The 21,914-nt window shown below is 43.4% G+C and overlaps 1 protein-coding gene across 10 annotated transcripts in view; it reads right to left on the bottom strand.

The window, feature by feature from the left end:
* The window catches only part of TNS3 (tensin 3), a 427,787-nt gene that overhangs the window by 130,117 nt on the left and 275,756 nt on the right, over window positions 1-21,914 (bottom strand). For all 10 annotated transcript variants that reach the window (XR_012901850.1, XM_006136339.4, XM_006136336.4 and 7 more), the window contains 3 exons: window positions 14,343-14,472; window positions 13,566-13,631; window positions 10,395-10,499 (listed from right to left, as the gene is read on the bottom strand). Coding sequence is in view for 9 of the 10 variants with exons in the window: in XM_006136339.4 (XP_006136401.2) it covers window positions 10,395-10,499; window positions 13,566-13,631; window positions 14,343-14,472 (301 nt within the window). In the remaining variant the exon portion in view is untranslated. The remainder of the gene's footprint in view (window positions 1-10,394; window positions 10,500-13,565; window positions 13,632-14,342; window positions 14,473-21,914) is intronic.

Below are 21,914 nucleotides of genomic sequence, written 5' to 3'. Positions count from 1 at the left end.
ATTCCCACAATATAGGAACTAGGGGTCACCAAGGGTGTATCTAGACTACAGGGTTTTTTCGAAAAAAGTAGACTTTTTTGAAAAAACTTCCCCTGCGTCTAGACTGCTGCCACGTTCTTTTGAAAGTAAATCGAAAGAATGCGGCAGTTTTTTCGACCACAAAAAACCTCATTTTATGAGGAAGAACGCCTTTTTTCGAAAGTGCTCTTTCGAAAAAAGGTGCTATGTAATGCAAACAGTGCTTTTTCGAAAGAGAGCATCCAGACTGCCTGGGTGCTCTCTTTCAAAAAAGCAGCTTGCTTTTTCGAAAGAAGGGGTTGCAGTTTAGATGATCTTTTTCGAAAGAGGCTTTTTCAAAAGATTTTTTTGAAAAAGTCTCTTTCGAAAGAGGCTTGTAGTCTAGACGTACCCCAAATGAAATTAATAGGTGGCAGGTTTAAAACAAACAAAAGGAAGTTTTTCTTCACTCAGCACACAGTCAACCTGTGGAACTCCCTTGCCAGAGCATGTGGTGAAGGCTAGGACATTAACAAGGTTCAAAAAAGAGCTAGGTTGATTCATGAAGATTAGGTCCATCAATGGCTATTAGCCAGGATGGGTAGGAATGGTGTCCCTAGCCTCTGTTTCTCTGGAGGTGGGTGACAGGTGAGTAGATTCTCTGGAGGTGGGCCCGTGGTGAGTAGATTACAAGACAGCACAGCCACGCAGCACGGTCTGCGCATGCGCAGCGTGCCAAACTGCGCGGCTGGTGAGCATGGCTCGCCGCCGCTTGGCAAGCCCTGCACGTGAGGATTACCTGTTGTGTTCCCTCCCTCTGGGGTATCTAGTATTGGCCATCATTGGCAGACAGTATACTGGGCTGGATGGACCATTGTTCTTACCCATTATGGCTGTTTGTTTGTTCTTATATATTCAGAGATGGATGGGAAAAGAAGGACTAATGTTTTTCTTTGGCCTTTTTCTCCACCACTTCTGGGAAATTTATAGAAAACTAAGTGCCAAAGTAGAAGCACACACACACAAAGTAGAAACAATTTTAATCTGCACAATCCATGCTTTTAGAATCATGCTTGTGTTAAGCTCCGGCACAGTTACACATAGTGATCATTGTCATGCAAGTGATCAGCTGTGTGTCCAAAATATATGGCACAATCAAGCATTTATTCAATGAGGTTGCTCTATTTGATTTTAAATATTTTGCTGAAGCAAACATATCATGGACTGTCCTGTCCACTTCCACAACAAGCAGTGGGAAAGCAGTTCAGACAGCTGTTGATGGGGGGGAAAGCATGTCATTAACTCTCCCTCCAAGAACTGCAGGGAATCCTCATTGGTGTAGCTCTGCAAAGTTTGGCCCGCATTATTGTTGAGGCAAATGGGATAAAGAGGGGCCTGTATGGCATTCTCCTGTCCCTAGGTGAGAGATACCAATTTGGATGCCAGTCTCTAAACAGATGCCATTAAAAATAACAGATTTTTCAGTTTGCTGGCAATTAAAAGAAAATTGTTGGGATTAAGCCGAAACCAAATTTATACATTTTCAGCTAATCAAAAAGGAAAAATCAAACACTGGTGGGTTAGTTACATTTCCAATGTATTTTAACTGTTTAATAAAATTATGGAAATTTCTAAATGAAAACCACAAAAGAAAAAGAATTAAAACATTTCCGTTAGGAAAGATTGAAACAAAATGGTTTGACTTTTTGGATTTTTTTAAATAAACAATCCAGCAAAACACACACTTTTTAAATGTTTCAGTGGTGCTGATTCTGCATTTTCCACCAAAAAGGTTGCAGCTGAAAAAAATTGCACAGTGCTAGTTAATTGCAATATTTACTCAAGTTCAGAGTCCATGAAGACATTTCTGTGAGGGTGTGGAGAAGCTGTGACTACACCCTTTGGAAAACAACATCTTTTGCCTTTTATCATCTGGGATGCGGGGGAAAAAAATCCAAAGCAAGCAAATGCTTTTAAAGCCAAACATCTCCCCCACCCTCTGCCCTCCCATTGTAGTGCTGAATCAATGTATTTTTACTTATAAGCATTACTCTTTTTTCTTTATTTATTATCTTTGAATTCTTTTTTTTTAATTCCCCACTTGTAGCCTTCCTCTTCCTGATAGATTATTAAGTTTGCCAGCAATTAGAGGCTCCAAACAAGATCAGGGTCTCACTGTGCTAGATGTAAAAGATACATATGGTAAAAGACAAACTTTATACACTAAACAGGCAAGACAGGCACAATGGGTAGAAGACCGAAAATAAAAACGTACCCATTTGAAAATCAAGCCAAAATTATTATCACAGTATGCTCAGGAGTTCTGAAAATCTGGCCCTAATTAATTTCCCAGGGTGATGTAGTGCATCTGTGACACTCCGCATCAGGAACTGAACCCAGGTTCACATGGGTCGCAGACCAGAGCTTAATCATGAGACTAATCTTTCTTTTTCTAAGAAGAGCTGTCACAAGGAACATGCAGATTACAAACTGGAACAATCTCAGTCTAGTTTTATCCAAATACAGATCTGAAATCTGCCAGCCTGAACTTGTACATTTTCCATAATGCATGGATACACAACAGTGTCAGGAGTATTTAAGTCACAAGCTTGTAAAATTATACAGATCAACGTTATTGGGGGGCGGGGAGCAAAGAGATGGGGATCAAAATTTTCTCACTGCAATACATGTGGAGATAGGACACTTTTAATTATATTTTCACATTCAATATTACTGAAGACCAAAATAAACCACCTTCCATTTACATATATTCAACTTAATGGCAATCTTCTGTTCAATAATAATAATACGAAAATCCACACATGATGCTAAAAGAGAACAGCTTTCTCTGAAATAGGCACAATTTGAAGGTAGAAATAAAAGACGCTAGTCCAAGCTGGCACTGTTTCATAGGGTAAAGCCAACCATTCCGTATTTCTATTATCATTGCCAAACAGGAATAGAGGGAAACTTTTATAGTACATACTTTTTCAAATGAAAATAAACTTTTTTTTCTTGCCTGCCAAATCTCTCTCACTCTCTGTCTCTTAAAGAGTTTTTTATATAGTTCAGAAGTCAAAGCTGGAGCTCATTTGATCATGACCAACTTATACTTCAGTTTCACTTACCAGAAATGGCACCGACCCCACCGTTTTTGTTGGTAGGCATTTGCATTCCTTTCGAAGCACCAAAGCCAAGCAGTTTTGTATCAGCCCTTGAGTTTTGCAATACTGAAGGGGCCCTCTGGGAAAACAAGTGTTTAACTACGAGAGAGGGCAGCTCCCCATTCAATAGCTATTTACTTTGGGTTGAACAGGAGAAAAAATTTCAAATAAAAGTCAAACACCCTCATCAAATCATGTCACATGTGTGCATTCCAGAAAACCAGCTATTGCTTACCTGGAGACATCTCTCAGATGTTTTTCTCCAGAAAAACAAAAGAAAAGATAGGAGCATGCCAGTTTGTAAACTTTTGGCTATTTCTAAATATATGGTATTTGACTATTCACGGGATGGACCAGATATTTTGTTACCCACTATTCTAGCTATGGCAATTTGGACTGTTTCTGCCTGAGAGGAGTTTGGTCTAAATATACATGTCCCCTTGTCACCAAAGCCACTTTTTGAGAGCTAGACTTTCTCCAAATTTCAGGCAGTTCTGGCAAGCATCACAATTTGTTACTTACTATGAATCAAGCAACAGTGATCAGCAGGGGAAAAAAACATTTAAGGGATTCTAATACCATGCAGGCCAGCTGAAACACTTGCACAATGCTTCCTTTTTTTAAAATGGTCACTGAAAGGCATTTTATAGTGTATGTGTGCCTTTCCTCTCCACTCAGTTCTTGCTAGCTGTCAATTTGTGGAGGGATATAGAAATTATTAAAGAAATGAATAATTAGAAATAACAAAACATTTAACAAGAATGGACTAAATTCTTCTCTCCTGTAAATTCATTTTCAGCCAAGTTTTACTAGGCATTAATTTGGGCTATTATTATGATCTCAGACTAGGTATGATGGATTTTTTTTCTAACTACTGTTGTTTTTTCTAACAGTGTATGTGCAGGTGGCATACTCGGCCCTCTTGCCATGTATCATGCAGCCTTCCACGGATGACAGACATGCTCATTGACAATTTGTTGCAGTGACTCTATCCCTGGAACAGTCTCGGCATACAACCAAGAATGCTTGTCACTGTTCAAATCAAACCACACACCTGAAAAACCCTAATAATGTAGCTGCCAGCCAAGCTGTCCTCAGAGTCATCTATATTCATAAGCAAGAGATACATTTACTCCATGGCAGTGTATAAATTTTAAGCACCTGGTTAGCACTGAGGCATAATGTGTCATATAATAATCCTGCATACTATCAAGAGTTGAAAATGTAAATAGTTTGCTGATCAAATACTCTCAGTCTTAACTTTTTTAAAAATTGAAAATGGCCTTTTTCATAATGAGATTTTCCTTACTGTTTTTTAATGAAAAAACTGAAAAACATTGGCTGCTAATAATTTTCAAAAACATGACAAATTTTTATTAATTTTTTCAAAGAAATAAAAGTTTATTTGTGTTAACCTTTTTTCCCTGGAAATGTTTACTGCTTCCCAACTGGCTTTTATGGGGAGAGCTGTTGTGGGGACAGACAAACTTTAAGGAACATGCAGAGCATGCCTCAAAGGGCAAAAAGTCCATGAATCCTAAATCCTGAACTGTTGTTATTGCTATTTTCTATTATAGTAGCATCTACAGGCTCCAATCAGGAAAGAGGCTCCATTGTGCAATGCACTGCTTAAATCAGAGTACAAAGAACAGTTCCTTTCCCTAAAGGATAATCTAAATATGAGACATGAAACAAAGGGCTGAACAAGACTTAGGAATCAGAAGAGAAAGATGAATGAAGGTAACATGAACAAGTAAACTGTAAAAGATGCCTATGCAGGGGCAGATGACCGTTTTGCGGGGCCCCAGGCAGCGTAATTCCGCGGGGCCCCCCCTTTGCCACGGCGCATGCGCAGGGCTTTTTGAAGCGCGGGGCCTGGGGCGGCCACCCCATTCGCCCTGCCCTATATCCGCCCCTGTGCCTATAAGTAAGTTAATGAACTACCATGATACTACTCATCTGGAGTGGGATATTAAAACAATCACAGGTAATAGAATATACTAAACTCTGGTGAGCATTATACATCTGGGTAGCTGGCTGATGAGTCTTGCCCACATGCTCAGGGTTTAGCTGATCGCCATATTTGGGGTCGGGAAGGAATTTTCCTCCAGGGTAGATTGGCAGAGGCCCTGGAGGTTTTTCGCCTTCCTCTGTAGCGTGGGGTACAGATCACAGCTAGAGGATTCTCTGCATCTTGGGGTCTTCAAAGTATTTGAAGGCTTCAATATCTGAGATATAGGTGAGAGGATTATTCTAGGAGGGGAGGGTGAGATTTTGTGGCCTGCACTGTGCAGGGGGTCAGACTAGATGATCGTAATGGTCCCTTCTGACCTTAAAGTCTATGAGTCTATTTAAAAGTGGCAAATATGCTATAGACATTTTTCTGCCTTTTCAAAAAATGAGAACGCTTATGTTCTTATGGTCATCGTGCTGCTGTCTTCAAATAATATCTCTACTATACTATGCTGTTGTCCTCAAACTGAAAAATACTAGTGATGGTTAACATTACAATAATTGCTGATCCCTTCCTCCTCCAACAAATGTTGTTTGAAAAGATAAGCACCCAAAGCTATAGAGACCACAGGAACTTACAATCAATGATACCATCTCTTCTAGTCTAATGACAGCACAAAAAACTTCTAGAATTCTATCAACGTGGTCCCAAATACTGATCTCAGTCACATATTCTGAACCAACAGAAGATTCCGAAGAAGGGTACCACCCAGTTATGGGGGAATTTGATACTCAAAATCAGGGGCCAGGAAAAACTTGGAAATTGTTTCTAAAGTCATATATCCATTCTGGGGGAAGTATGTTAACATGGTCTAGCATATAAAGTTGCTCATTAAGGACACTTAAGAGAAATAAGTGTATATAGTAAAACTCCATTGGTCTGGAATCCAATGCTCCGGCACTCCTGATGTCCGGCACCATCGGGAACCCAGAAGCACTCCGGGCAGCCGGACAATTGGAGCTGCTCTGCGCCTGGCTTCCCCGATTCAGCTGCTGCTGAAACTGACCAGCAGCTGAATTAGGGAAGCTGGGACCAACCCGGCAGCACCCCAGCTACTCTGTCCCAGGCGTCCCCAAGAGCAGCTGGGGTGCTGCCAGATTGGTCTCGCAGCACCGAGGGGTGGCGCTACCGGACCAACCCGGTAGCACCCCAGCTACTCTGCAGCAGGCGTCCCCATTCAGCCGCTGCTGAAACTGACCAGCAGAGGCTGAATCGGGGACGCCTGGGGCAGAGCCGGACTATCGGAAGGGGGGGGGGCTACGAACTGTCTGGGGTGGCATCCCCCCCCTCCCCAGACCCTTCATAGCCCCCCTTCCCGATAATCTGGTTTATTTGATAATCTGGCACCCCCCGGGTCCTAAAGGTGCCGGATTATCAGAAGTTTACTGTAGATGAAAAAATTCACAATGTTTTTTCAGTCACTTCTTCCTTCCTTAACTGTCAGAAAATTCTAGATCCTTAAGGAGAAAGTACACAGAATTACAGCCATAAGCAAGTAGCTGTCTTCAGACTCCTCTGATTCTAGACATATGTAAACACTGCTCCACAAATCACCAACAATCCTCATTTTCTGTAATAAACCCTGCAACATTCTCTGATTAAAATCCCCAGAAAAATCCTAGTTTTTCCGTGATTAAAATGAAATGCTGAACTTAGTTCCTTAGTCACAATATATATAGGTATCAGAGGAATATATACAGTAGAATTCTATTTATCTGAGCATCTATTCTCCAGTTCTCCATATTAATTGAACAAGCAGCCTCTCAAGGCTGATCGCCCAAGCCACAGCCATCAGGGGCTGAATTTCCTAAACCCTCGCGACTGTCAGCCCCCGGTGGCTGCTGGTTTGGTTAATATTGAGAGCTGGATAATGAAGGATCAAAGATAAATGAAGTACTACTGTATATATTTTTATTTTTTCACAAAATGTAAAAACTAAAAGGAATCTGTAAACACAAATTCTGTATTTTTCCACATTTTCTCTGGCAAACTGATTTCTAGGATCACTGGCGTAGTTACCCAGTGGCTCAATAACAACTGAGGAGGCAGTGTTCTCTCTCTGCAACTAATGGTGAACTGCCTGTATCTAGCTATTTCAAAACAATATTGGAGACCCAGAAAACATGATTACCATTTTATTGTAAGCTTTTCCTTTTTATCACCTCCCTTTTCATTTGTGTACCTTCACTCACAAAACAATGCTACAGGATACAATCCTGCTGTGCATAAAGTGTCAGGAAGGGTAAAGCAGATCTCTTTCAATCTCAAATTTGTCATTAAAAAAAGGCAACATGAAAAGTTACAAAGCTTGTGGTATTTGTGAATAGCTATGCAGTTTTGATATTTCATTACCCCGCCCTCAGTTTTTACTATGAACAAAAAAGTGAAGAGGGGTATGTGTGTATGCGTGTGTGCGTGCGCTATCTATTGGTCATCTAGGCTACACCTAGACTGCGGCACTATTCGGAAATATCCTGAAATAGCTCTTCTGTGTCTTTTGAGTTCACCTGTTATTTTGAAATAGATTTTGAAAATATGGGTGTGCTCTTCGGGCATCCCTGTAAACCCTTGTTCCATGAGGGTTAACAGAAGTTTGGAATAGTGCTTTATTTAAAAAATACCTCAAAATAAGTTACACAATTTGTGTAGCGCAAATTGTGTAGCTTATTTTGAGGTAAGGGTGCTATGTAGATGCACCCCTACTATTACATATATAAGATATTCAGTAGGGCTGCGTCTACACAGCACCCTAAACTCAAAATAAGATACGCAATTTGTATTACACAAATTGCATATCTTATTTCGATTGTATTTTGAAATAGCTTATTTAAAAAATCTGGCATGTTTCCAGAGTGCCAAATTTTGAAATAACATACTATGTTGAGATATCCCTTAACCCTCGTGGAAGGAGGGTTACAGGGATGCCAAACCAGCATGTCCATTATTTCAAAAAAATATTTTCAAAGACACGGGGTAGCTATTTCGGCATACCTCTTGTACCCCGAAATAGCCCTACTGCCTATATGTACCCTAATAGGCATTTATAACATTAGCAAATAGCATGATTCCACTTGATCATATCCCACCCACAAGTGGGCTAGACCTGATGAGCATCATACACTTTTCAGAACTAACTTCCCTCCCATGTTCTGATTCCACAGTCATTCCTTTGCTTGTCTTTAATGTCCTGCATTGTAATTACCAGCGGTATACTGGAATGCACACTGAAAGTCATTGAAACTCATCAGCTCAACTGCTTGATTTGGGCTAGATCATAGCAATTACGCTATGGCCCTGTGTAGGGAGCAGCCCAGTGGTGGACCACCTAAGGAGGTGCTTTTTTCCTCAGGTAAAACACAATGTCTTCTATGCTGCTCTTGGCACTTAAGTAGAGTATGTGTGTGCATGTAAACATGGTGTGCTTCAACCATTATCATGGAGCAGATGGTTCCCACGGTTCACTCACCCTGCTTGGTAGAAATATGTAGAGGAAAGAGTGGGATGATGACCCCGCTACAGCCTTTCAAACTTTTTCATGGCTTGTTCCCCATGGGAGAGCAGGAGTCAACAGTCCATGCTATCATAAGGTGCCCTTGTGCAACTGTGTTGTCCTGTAGAAAACTGAGGATTCTTGTATACCCCATCTCTCTCACTCCTATATACACACATGCGTGTGCACATATGGGCTTCTCAATCTATACTCACTACTGATTCTTAGGGTATGTCTACACTACCTTGCTAGTTCGAACTAGTGGGGTAATGTAGGCATACCGCACTTGCAAATGAAGCCGCGCGGCACGGGGTTCGAACTAGCCAGGATTTAAAAATGGCGGCGCCCTGCTTATGCAAATGAAGCCCGGGAAATTCAAATCCCGGGCTTCATTTGCAAGTGCGGTATGCCTACATTACCCCGCTAGTTCGAACTAGCGGGGTAGTGTAGACATACCCTTAGAGATTAACAAAAAGATTCAAGCTGAATCCAGGTATCATGGCTGGTGTCTCTCTAGCTTTACTCCTTTCTCGTTTCTTCAGGGAGCTTTGTGAAAACAGAAATGCTGGCATTCATTCAGGCCTTATCTGTTCCCCTCATGTTTTTACTTGCAACTGAATCAGGCTTGTGTGTGTGTGCATGCAGGTATGACATTCTGAGCTTTCATTTGAGAAATACACAAAGCAAGAACAATTACTTCTTTTGCCATGTACTGAGGCAAGGACAGGGAAACACGCAAACAGGAACGAGACCATGATGGCTGCTTTTACACTTCTCTCACCCAAACCATGCTGCACTGCAAATATCATCAGCAAGGAAGGAAGGAAGGATAACTTATAGAATAAACTAGGGCCACTGGCAATTTGCAGACATATAATTGTACCAAGGGAAATGCCTGCCTGTATTCTGTTGGCTGGGGCACTCCTTTGTTTATAGCCCTGCATATCTTCTGCAAAGTTCCAGGCAATGTAACATTAGGGCTTTAATTATAGATATATATTCAAATTGAAAGTGTCAAAGCCAGTTGTAAAAGGGTGACTGCCCTTTAAGAGGAGATGGGTCCACCTGTGACCCACTCAAATTGCCTCCCCAGGTGGAAAAAACGTGCACCGTCACATAACAGGCAGTCATGTGGCTAACTCAGGCCTTCTGGGGTGGAGATAAAGCCAAAATCCTGTAGGGAGCAGGAACCAGCTAGGAAAGCTGGGGTGTGGAAAGCAAGTCTGCGGAAGGAAAGTGTCAGGGACAGAACTAAGATGTACCAAGAGTTGTAGGCCACCTTAAAAGCTGGTTGGGAGTTTGTGTGATTCCTTACGAACTTTGTTGTCAAACCCTGTCCCCAACAAGCGACACATTAAAACCTATGTTGAAGTTATTAGGGAGCCCAAGAGAGGGAAACTGAGTCAGCTGCAGTCCTGTCTTCCCTAAGACTACTGGCTGAGTAGTGCTGCTACCCAACAATCGATATAAAAACCCATTCTAGCCCACACGTACCCACTATCTAAATTCACACCAACCATTAGGTTTTTCTTCCCTCTATAGCCACATTGCCACTGAGACTAGACACAGAGGGACATAACAATCAGCAACTCCCACAATGGTAGAATTGCACTGGTTCCTGGAAGGGAGCTCTCTTTCTTCCCATCCCAGTAAGTATTGCATAGTTACTAACAGTTTAGTCTTGGTCTGTGTTATGTCCGAACCCAGCAGGCATGCTTGCTCTCCTCACCTTCCCCATCAGGGCTCATGTTTTCATAGGAATCCCAGCGGATCAGTGGATCTGAGGTATTGTAGTCAACGATCACTCCGTGGTCATTCTGCAAATGTTCACAACCTGAAAGAGCAAAGTCTTAATAAGAGATGAAGTAGAGGAGTATTCCTGCTTTTTTTTTCTGTCTCTTCACATATTTTCCCCACCTTCCCCGTCGACAATGTGCTGCTTCAGTGAGTTCATTAACCCCATCTTCACAAGCGAGGGAGGAAACGATAGGGAAAGACAGATCAACTGTCACTATGATACAAAGAGCAAATGATATCAGGTCATATTTATTTTACGGGGGGGGTCACTATTCTTCTTATACCACAGAAAGATTATTTAGTAGTCCTATTAAAAACAAACACTGGGTAAATGATAACCAGGGCTGCACTAAAAATGAGGTAACAGCTCAGAGGCAAAGTTGACATCCCAATCTTTTGGCTGCTTTTCTCTGGAGTAGCATATGTGCTGCTGCCCCCCCCCCCCCCGCCCCCTCCCCCCCACATACACTAACATTATCCTGAAAACAGTGGAATGAAAGATTTGCTTTGTGCATTTGGCCCCACAGCAAATGTCCTTTGCCAGACACACCTGAAATTTTCAGCAGTAATCAAGGAGTTAACTCACATGTTTGTTTCACCCTTCACATGCAAATTATACATTTGAAAACTATAGCAATGAGGGATTAACTGTGGTCCAGCGACATGAGCACAAGACAGGAGCATCAAGAACTTCTGACTTCAATCATTCTAGGCTGTGATGCTGCCTTAATCCATGACAATAAGCAAGTCAGTTTGCTACCTCAGTTTTCCTACTTGGAACAGAGGAGAACAATCCCTATTTATCTATCCCACAGCATTGCTCTGAAGGGCAATTGATTAATAGTTGGAAAACGCTTTACAGAACCAAAAAGTATTATATAAGTGTTATTATTAGGTCCCTTTTTAAACACAGGCACCTAAAATTAGGAAGCTAAGTCTTCATTCAGGAACCTTAATAACTATTTTTAGACACCTAAGTACTGATTTAGGTCCTGATCCTGTGGAAACAAAAGACAGTAGAGCTCAGTGGCATAGTCTAGCAACATTCTTGCAACATAGGATTTGGGCTTTAAGTGCCCACAAAAATATTTAGGTGCTCACATGCAGATTTAGGTTGCTAACATTTCCCATCCAAGTTTAAAAAGCGGACCTTCTATAATTAAGCTGTATGAAGAGCTGAAATTTTCCATTTTAAAAATAATTTCTCAAATACTGAGAAACTCTAAAATTAGGGTCTCTTCAATAATGGGTCAGTGAGCCTTTTTACTCTATCCCTTTTTGCTCTCAGATAACTCAGCTTTGAAATAAATTCCAACAGAGCACCTGCTGAAAATATAAATACGATTCATCTTCATGGAATCATAGAATACTAGAACTGGAAGGGAACCTGGAGAAGTCATCAAGTCCAGTCTTCTGCACTCACAACAGGACCAGGCACCATCAGATCATCCCTGATAGATGTTTATCCAACCTGCTCTTAAAAATCTCCAATGATGGAGATTCCACAACCTCCCTAGGCAATTATTCCAGTGCTTAACAACCCTGACAGTCAGGAAGTTTTTCCTAATGTCCAATCTAACACTCCCTTGCTGCAATTTAAGCCAATTGCATTTTGTCCTGTCATATGACATTAAGGAGAATAATTTTTCCATCTTCTAATCTAAGATACCATAAAAGCAGAAGTAATAATAAACAGATTTTGATCCTTTTTCAGACTGGCAGACTGGCTACTTTTCATGCAAAACAGGAGATTTACTATCCAGGAAAAGAATAGCTCAGGCTGGAGCAGTAATTAAAAATTATTTTTCTTATAAGGATTCTTAGCAGGCAAGATACCTAACTGAACCCAGCTTCTTATTGTCTGCTATTACTATTCTCCAAGCAACCAGACTGGTGAAAAATGCAAAAGAAAACTTTCCTATACACAGTATATTAAACACTACAGAACGATTATTTATAGCACACAGAAAGAATTATATTTTGAAACAACTCTTTTTCATCATCACAGGCAGAATCGATATATACCTTTGGAAAGGCAATAAATACATAGCATTAGTAAACTGTTCACACATTCTATGATATAATTCTTTCTTCTTGGATGTGGGAAGTTCTGCATTATTATAGAAAATAAAAAATATTATCTGTAGTGTTTTATATAGAACACTGCCAAGAATAAATAGGTTTTTTTAAGGAATTTCTTTTCCTCCAAGAAGACAATGCCAAAGCGCTCTGTGTTATATGTTTTCTAATAGTGTGGATAAATCTTTATGTTATAGGTCTTAGGAATAGTTAAAGAAAAATGTCTTTTCCTGGAGTAGAATAGATCTCTCCCCTTTCATTGATTGTCCTGTTAAAATGAATGAGGTGTGAATGGAAAATGAAAGATGAGCACCTCCAGCAGCAGTTGCAAGGGTGGAGAGGGGCTGGGAGCCAGATGCAAGACAATACCTGTGAAGTGAGCTCATTGAAAAGAAGTGGACATACAGACAGCTTTAGGAGTCAAGCAGCAAGTGCCTGCTCCTGGAAGGACTCTCTTTGAAGCAGCATTAAAAGAGGCGAGGTGATGACTAACGGGCTGCATGAGAGGGATAAATATGAGGCATCTTGCAGAGGGACCCCGGGTTTTCATCTTGTCAATGATCCTGATCAGCAGAAGCCCAGCTCCACCTCTCCCCCATCTAACTCACCTGGCCAGTGTAGTTAGGGGGAGCAACTATTGGTAACAACAAGAAGAGTGTGCTTGTGTGTGTGTGTGTGTGTATGACTGCATGAGTGTAATGTATTATATACATATGATAAAGTATTGATTGATCTATGTATGTTCAATAAATGTGGTGTGTTGCCTTACCTCCCTGAAAAAGATCCCGGGTGCTTCTTTCAAGCACAACAATAGCTCTTAGCAGTCACCCTTTGTCAAACTCTGATTACAGTTACACTAGTGTAAATTCAGAAAAATGGTATTAAGTTATTATGTTCCTAGGTAAATTACATTCCACACTTTCTTCACTACAGCCTTGTGGGATGAAATTTAATTTTCTGTCTGCACTTCAATTCTGTTAGCTTCCAAAATATACAGAAATAATTCTACATATCGAAAGCTCACCTTGGATTTTTTCTGGGGTTCCTGAAAAAACCAATTCAATCTTCCCATAGTCAGGGAAACGGTCATCTGGAAACACAACAAAATATATCAGCAAACTTACTTCCCAAGGAATAGTAGCAATGCATCCACAAATTAAGATTTTATAGTGGAATGAATACAATGTGTGTATTTTCTATTCCTCTTTTTAATTAGATTCTACCAACTGCCTTCTAAAAAAGCAAGGTTACTCTTTCCCTCACAACATTGCCAGTAAAAGACCACAAAAGTGGAAGTCAGAGTTTGGTTTACTTACTTCTCAGAACAGTAAGAACACAGAAAAGAAATAAAACAAAACCACCAGCAACAAAAACCAAAGCCAACCAAACTAAAAATAACACTACCTTCATGGCTTTATTTGCAATGATTTCATAGCAAAAAACAACACTCGTGGACACTAAAGTACACACACACACACACACACACACACACACACACACACATACACACACACACACAAAGGTAACAGTCTGGGAAGCAACAGTACAATATCTAGGCTGAGATTTTCAAAAGTATCTAGTGATTTTGCTCCTGATTTTCCTACACACATCTCTTTCTAGTGAATGAGCACCTGTAGAATGTCCAATTAAGCTTTCAAAATGGAGGCATCTGATATCACTAGGCATTGTTGAAGACGTTGACTTTGAACACAAACACTCTTAGACATACAAACACAGATCCTGGTATACACAAGCATGTAGCACTCTCTACTCCTTCCCTGACACACACAAGAAAGCCTACCTTTGTTAGCGTTGTCCAAGTCCTCTTTGCCAAATACCAGACCATAACCCTGAACGGCACCTGTGTGAAACTGCAGGCGGAAAACGACATCACGGGTGGCCGATCGGTATTTTTTGTGGTAACACTTCAACTGAACAGACAAGAAAAAAAAGAAATACCCCTAATAAGTCCATTCTTAGTATTACCCGGGTTTATATATTGTTGTCTGAACAAGACCAACAGTGATGCACTTTACTGCAGATTCCATCAGTACTGAAACAAGGAAGGAGCTTACTCACTCCTTGTGAAATTACACAAGCCCAACAAGTTCCTTTTTAAAAAATGGATCAGCTAGAAAATCATTAATTTCACTTTTATTATCCTCATATGACTGATCAGTAGATTTGTAGGCTGGTTTTACATCACTGTTTTTGCCAGGCAGCAAAATGTATCATAAAATAAAGCAGCAGTCCGCAATCTAAAGCGGCTGAAAAACACACAGAGGTTTCCATCATTTCAGCAGTAAGATAGTGAGCTGACTAAACTGTTTCTAGTAACCTAAAGTTAGACCATTGTAATCAAGAAATCCTGTCTGCAAGGAGTCTGTTTCTTTGGGATCTGCCCTGTAGAAAGTGAGGCTTTTTGTTTTTTTTTTGTTTATCCTCCCTAGTCATACTATCAAGGGCAGGACCTTTTTTTGAGCTAAGGAGTGCTGTTAGCAGCACTTGGGTGCACAGGGAACTGCATTAAAAGTGAACATCGGAGCATGGTACATGAAGATTGTATACTTAAGTACATCTACCAAAAAGCACAAGGAAGGAAATAGAGTTATAGCAAAGCTGCTTTTAGGTTAGGGTATGTCTACCCCATAACTTAACCTAAGATATTTCAAAATAACACATCTACACACAAAATGCATTTTGAAATAGCTTTTTGCTATTTCGAAATAGCGCGTCCACACTGTTTGGACACTGAATTGCATTTAAGGCCAGCCAGAACTGATTCCGGAAAGGCATCAGGTCAGAAGTTACCTTGTGGCCAGGGCAGCCAGCAAGGCATCTTGGGAAGGGCTGGAGGCCCCCCTATTTCAAAATAAGCATCTACACAGCGCTTATTTCAAAATAGCTATACCAATTTCGAAATAAGCCCACTGCTATTTTGAATTAATTTCGAAATAGCGGCTGGCTTGTGTAGCTGCTAGGAAAGTTATTTTGAAATAACTTTGCTGTGTAAACATGCCTTAGAGAGAAAGGTACCCACAGTCACAGCCTACTGTATATGTTTTCCTGTAACAAATCACTGGCCAAGCTTGTCTGATGAAGTGGTGGGGAAAACAGGGTGATGCAGGAAAGAAACAGGTTAAGCCAACTTGTTGGTACAGTAGCTCAAGATACAGTGTGGATACTAAATGTTGGTACCCCCCATGTAAACAAAGGAGGGTTTTTAATCTTTTTGTGCACTACTGTTATCCTTTCATAGTTAAGTTAACTCCCTTCATCCCTTTGATGTGCTAACATACCACAGGAACGTTGACACTTCAGAATCATAGCTTGGGTGTGGGGTAGCTTTTGATGCATTTTGCCCCCACTACATTTGGTAGGATGGAAGCAGATAGTTGTTTAAACACCCCATGGAGTATTTCCAAACACAGATTTAGAAGTTAGATCCCTTATGTGAACTACAAGGCTTTTGTTATATTTTCTCCTTTCTTGAATCTGAAGCCTTATGCCTTTCCAAAGATGAAAAGTAAAGATAATGGCCCCTACAGACTTATTTGAATCAATGGCACATTCTTTCCTTATTCATGTTGCACTGGTACCATGGGCCTTCAGCAATAGCCTCGGGGCCATCCTGCAAAACAGTCAAAACTTCAGTCTCCTCACCACCTCTCTCATTTAAAGAAATTAGTCATCTACCTAAGCCTGTTTTTATTTTATTTAGATGTGTGCAGAAGGCAGAGGATGAAACAAATGCTGCATCATATCTTATAAGCTAGGTCTCTATTCATTATTATGACTTGATTTTCAAATATTGTGTAGCTGTTAGGCCCAGGGTATTTGGTGGAGTAATGGGTGTGTGTAACAATATATTTTATTGGACCAACTTCTGTTAGTAGAAGATATAAGTTTTTGAGATCCACAGAGCTGTTCTTCAGGTCTTCCTCACCCAGGCCTGAAGATCTGGATAGAGCATGAAAACTTGTCTCTTTCACAGAAGTTGGTCCAATAAAAGATATTGCTGCACCTACCTTGTCTCTGATTTTCAAAGGCAGATAGGTCTGAATTGCCAAAATGAACGAATTCCAAAGCCCACTGAAATTAGGATGACCATAATTCCCTATACTGAATACAGGACACCAGGTAAAATTATTTGTATTCAAGTGAGTTTAACGGCAATTGATCATCCATTTGTTCAAATTAACAACAAGTTGACTCAGTCTCTGTTGAAAAGAAATACAGTATTGTGTAGTTGGAGTCTTTTTATTTACCTTCTTATTTGTAAGGATTTAGGGTTCACATGGGGAGGGATGTCAAACACACACCCTGCACATGGAGAAAGGTCATACACACATACTTATACACCTCTATTGCATGAGGGGATTGGGTGGTGACTGACCCGACCCTCCTTGCCTGACACTCTGCCCCCCAATGCACGACTGGGCCTCCAAAATGGACCCGCCACTCCTTGTAACTGGCACAGAAACTTCCTGAGACAACATGTGTGAGGAGCATACAGGGTCACATGTCTCCTCCCCAGATTTCTGCCAGCGTTCACACCAGAATGTGGCCTTTTGCTACTATATAGGACGGAAGGGATAGGAGCTGCTTCTAGTTGTAGGGCCCCACAGGCTAACATCAATATGTGGGACTGTCCTGTCCGTAGGACAGATTGGGCAGTCACGTGGGGACCTCCAAAGCATGGTATCCGAGGCAGTTACCCCAAACCATCCTATGGATGGAACAGTCCCCCACATTGATGTTAGCCAGTGAGGCCCTGCAACTAGGAGCAGCTTCCATCCCTTCCCTCCTATGCTGTCTGGCCACATGCCAGTGATTTGCAGGGACTTGGCTTCTCCTGGCTGGGTCTTGGTTCCTCCTAGCCAGCACCCTGGGCTGGAGGGTTTGGGGCACCAGCCCAGCCAGAGGCACTGGGGGAAGGAAGGAACTTGCCATCCAGGCTATTGATAAACCGCACACTCCAACCAGGCACTGATTCTCTGCATAATGCTAGGAGTGGGCCCCCCACTGGGAAGGGGGGACACAGAGGAAAAGCAAGGCGGTGAAGGACAAAGGGGCAAAGCAGGGAGAGAACAGTGAGAAGGGGACTATATAAAGGGCTGAGGGGGGAGCAGCAAAGGCGATATGTAACTAACTGCCACCTGCCCACGCTCACTAGCCACTGCAGCGTGTAGCCAGGGTTGGCTGGAAATGGGATGTGGGGCTGGGCAGGGGGCCAGCCCTATGCATTGCATCTTTGCCCCGCCACAGGCTTGAACACCCACCCCCATGTTCAGCCACTGGCCCCTCCTCCCCCACTCACCACTGTGGGCGGGCGGGCAGCTGGTAAGCAGGGATCCAGCCAGCAATAGGACCCACCAGTACTATGTGGGGAGAGACAGAAAATATGGGACAATGTGCCCTTTTTAAAGCTGCCAGTGCTCCTTTGTCTTTCCTCGCATTACTTTAAAACTGCGGAACACCCTTGTCTGGGTGTGACATTAAAAGAGCAGTTTGTACTGTAGCAATCTAATGAGCATTTCTTAAATTTATACCGAGATGAGGAAGGCTGAATGTGTTTATTATATAAGAGAAAGAGATAGTGAACACAGACAGTCCTCAAATTCTTCTCTCAGCGCATCCATTTTTCTTACAAAGCAATTACTGTGCAAATATCGGCAAGCAAGACACCTTATAAAACTCCAAATCACACAAAAAGTCCCATGGAGGATAATTATACGTGTAATACAGGTTGGACCTCCCTTGTCCTGCACCGTCAGGACCTGACCAGCCCTGAAGTGAAGGAGAGAATTTTCTGGACCAGGGGAGATTTCCTGCTACCAGCCCCCAAGCCCATAGCCTGCTGCTGACAGGCACCCTGTCTCACCCTTCTTCTCCCTCAACCTAGCTCCTGCTGCAGGGCACTCGCCCCACACTCCAGGGGGCTGCCTACAGGCTCCAGCCCCAGCTCTGCTCTCCCAGGGGGCTGCCGCAGGGCTCTTGTAGCAGCTCTGCTCTAGGGAGCTGCCGTGGGGCTCTGGCCCCACGCTTTTGGGGCTGCTACAGGACTCCAAGGGCTGCCCCTGCCCCACACAGCTACAGGGCTGCAATAGGGCTCTAGCCCCAGTCCCGCCTTCCCAGGGGCTGCTGCGGGCTTCCAGCCCTGTGCCAACACAGGCTGCCATGGAATCTGACCCCTGTCCTATGCTGCTGCGGGATGCTGCAGATGTGTGGGTGGGGGAGGCCTCCAGCCCCAGTCCTGCCCTGTCTCCAGCTGAGCTGCCCACCTTGTTTTCCCCAGGACCAGCTGGCCCTCCTGCCATTAAGCTCCCAGGCTCTCTGATCCAGGAGCATCTGTGGTCCTGCCAGACCACGGATGTTACCGGACTAGAGAAAGCCAGTTTTCAGAGGTACAACCTTTAATATAAAATGGACAAAAATTTCAACGATTATTTTAATAATTTTGAAAAATACTTTTCCTTATTTTCCTTTAAATCCAATGACACCTACCAAAAAGCATGGCTCAAACTGACCACAGGATACTAGACTGGGATTTAAGAGACCTGCATTCAATTCCTGACTCTGCCAGACTCTCTGTGGTATGTCTACACAGCAGTGTTATTTTGGAATAACTGACATTATTCTGAAATATCAAAGAGCGCGTCTACACAGCAAGGCATTATTTCCAAATAATGTTGAGCTGGGGAACTTCTTACTCTGACTCCTGGAACCCTCATTTCACAAGGAGTAAGAGAAGTCGAAGGAAGAGCTGTGTGGACAGCACCAAAAGCTAAATTAAGCACTTTCAACTTCAGCTACCCAAATGACATAGCTGAAGTTGCATAGCTTAATTCAGCTTTTGCCCTGCTGTGTAAACGTGCCCTCTGTGACCATGAATGAGTTGATGTATCCCCAGAAGACCTCTGCAAACTACCAGGGGTGTTCGTTCTCCTGGCTGAACATCACTGCCCTAAGTGATGGACAACTGTGTTTTTATTCCCCTTATATTGCCCCAAACTGATTTCCTTTGGCTCAAGAATAAGGAAACATTATTTGAGGGTAGACTCCACCAGCATGCTCGTTGAGCTGCCTCTTGTTAGCTTAATTATTTTGCTTACCTTATATATAAATGTACTTTCACTGTACTCAAGCTAATCAGAAAGGGGACTCCATATTTTTTTGTAAAGGCAGATTCAATGTATGCATATCTTTTAAGAATATATTGCCAGCTCACCTCTATAACTCTTTGTACATAACCCGTACATACCTCACACAAAGATGTTAGGGGCTAGTGTGTCACCAGGTGACACATACAGCTTTCCATAACACCTGCTAGATATCTATTATGGCAACAATGTATTGAGGGTAGTGAGTGTATTAGGCATGATAAGAATTTTAGTATAGTGGGCCCTCTGCCAGAGGACATTGAGATTTAGGGTCACAAATACCCAACTTTGCAAAGAGCATTGAGAGTGTCATAAAAACAGGGCTAAGTATGTTTATGTAAGAAAGAAAATAAATAAAAAGATAAAAGGAAATTAAGAGGAAGAAAATTCTTCAGAACCTATTTGAAAGGCTAGAAAATATATTTTTTTCTTTTATTTAACAACTTGATTATCGGAGCATATGTTATAAATTCCCTTTCAATCAAGAGATTCCTTTATTATACCTCTTTAACTCACAGCCAATCTGTGGCTGTCAATAATTTACTAGAACTAACACTCTGAGGGTATGTCTACACTACAGCGCTAAATCGAACTAACTTAGTTCGAATTAGTTAATTCAAACTAAGCTAATTCGAACTAATGCGTCTAGAACTAAAAACTAGTTCGAATTAGCGTTTTGCTAATTCGAACTAGCAACTCCACATTAAGTGGACCCTGAACCGGGCTTAAGGATGGCCGGAAGCAGTGCCGGCAGGGCATCAGAGGAGGACTTAGAGCGTGGAGATGCTGTCTCAGGCTAGCCGAGGGCTGCGCTTAAAGGGACCCGACCCCCACCCCGGACAGACAGTTCTCAGGGGTGCCCCGCTTGCAAACCAGTCCTGGCTTGGAGTGCCCGGAGTACCCACACTGGGCACATCACACCACTCGGCCATCAGCCCGGCTGCACTTGCTGCAGGCTGCCATCTGGGGAGAGGGGGCAATCGGGGGGCTGCAGGAGAGCTTCCACCCCCAGAAGCCCGCAGAGCCAGCCCAGTCCTCCCCATCGGGGGCTCGTACCCCATTCCTCCCTCACCTCCTTCCACTTACCCTTCCCTAGCCCCCCTTCCTGATGTACAAAATAAAGATAATGTGTGGACAAAACTAGAAACTCTATTTATTGAACAAAACTCGGGGAAACTGGGAAAAGGAGGTGGGAGAGGGGAAGAGAGAGGGTGGGAGACGGGGAGGGGAAAACTGGGAGGAGGGAGCTGAAAGGGGGAAGCAAGGTAAAGGAGGGGGTGGGGAAACTGAAGGATCAGGGGTGGGGGTCTCGCCGGGCCAACCGCCTCCCAGCACGGTGAGGGAGGGGGCCTCGGCGTCCCCGGGGGGATGGGGTGGAGGGTGCGGAGGTTGAGGTGGGGGGTGTGGACATTGAGGAAGAGGTTGTGGGGGTTGAGGAGGAAGAGGTGGGAGGGGGGCAGGAGTGGGAGGAGGGACAGCAGTTGGGGGGGGCCAGCAGTCGCAGGACCAGCACGGGGCACCATGCTCTGCAGCAGGAGCTGCAGGTTGGTGCTCAGCCCTCGGAGCTCAGCCAGCAGCTCGTGGCGGACCTGCAGGTCTTCCCGCATCCAGGCCTGCAGTGTGTGGTGCACGGCTCGCAGGGCCCCTAGGTGCTGGTCCCGGTACTCCTGCTCCGTGCTGGCGGTCCGGAGCAGGCCGCGGGTGTGGGAGCATGTCCCAGCGGGGTGGTGCGCCCTGCACGAGCAGCTGGTGCAGCTGTAGAGAAAGAAGAGAAGTGGTCAGTTCTCCCTGGGGAAGCAGAGGATGATGCCCAGCCCCCTCCCCCACCCCGCAACGTGAGGGTGACCATGTCCTGCACAGTCACAGCCACTGTGCTTGTACAGAGGCCATGGTCAGGATGTCTGGCTCTCCCCGGGACTGGGAGCTGCCCCAAGACCGCACCCATGTCCCTGTGCCATGTATAGTGTGGCCGGGGCGGCGGGGGGGGGGGGGGGAGGGGGAGATGTCCCCTGCCTCCGTGTAGAGGGGACATGTGAAGGGAAAGCATCCTGCTGGGTCCTGCCCCGGGGTCGGGAGCATGTCACGTCTCTTTGCACAAGCATGTGCCTATTGGGCAATGGCCCCTGGGTGTGACGCAGCTGGAGCCACCTGCCTAAGGGTGGCATGGCACGTGCTCGCACGTGCACAGGTGTCTGCGTGATCCGTGGAAG

The sequence above is a fragment of the Pelodiscus sinensis genome, chromosome 2 (assembly GCF_049634645.1).
Source record: "Pelodiscus sinensis isolate JC-2024 chromosome 2, ASM4963464v1, whole genome shotgun sequence".
NCBI lineage: Eukaryota > Metazoa > Chordata > Testudines > Trionychidae > Pelodiscus > Pelodiscus sinensis.
The sequence above is the reverse complement of the archived record's forward strand: the minus strand, read 5'-3'. Positions and strand labels throughout refer to the sequence as shown.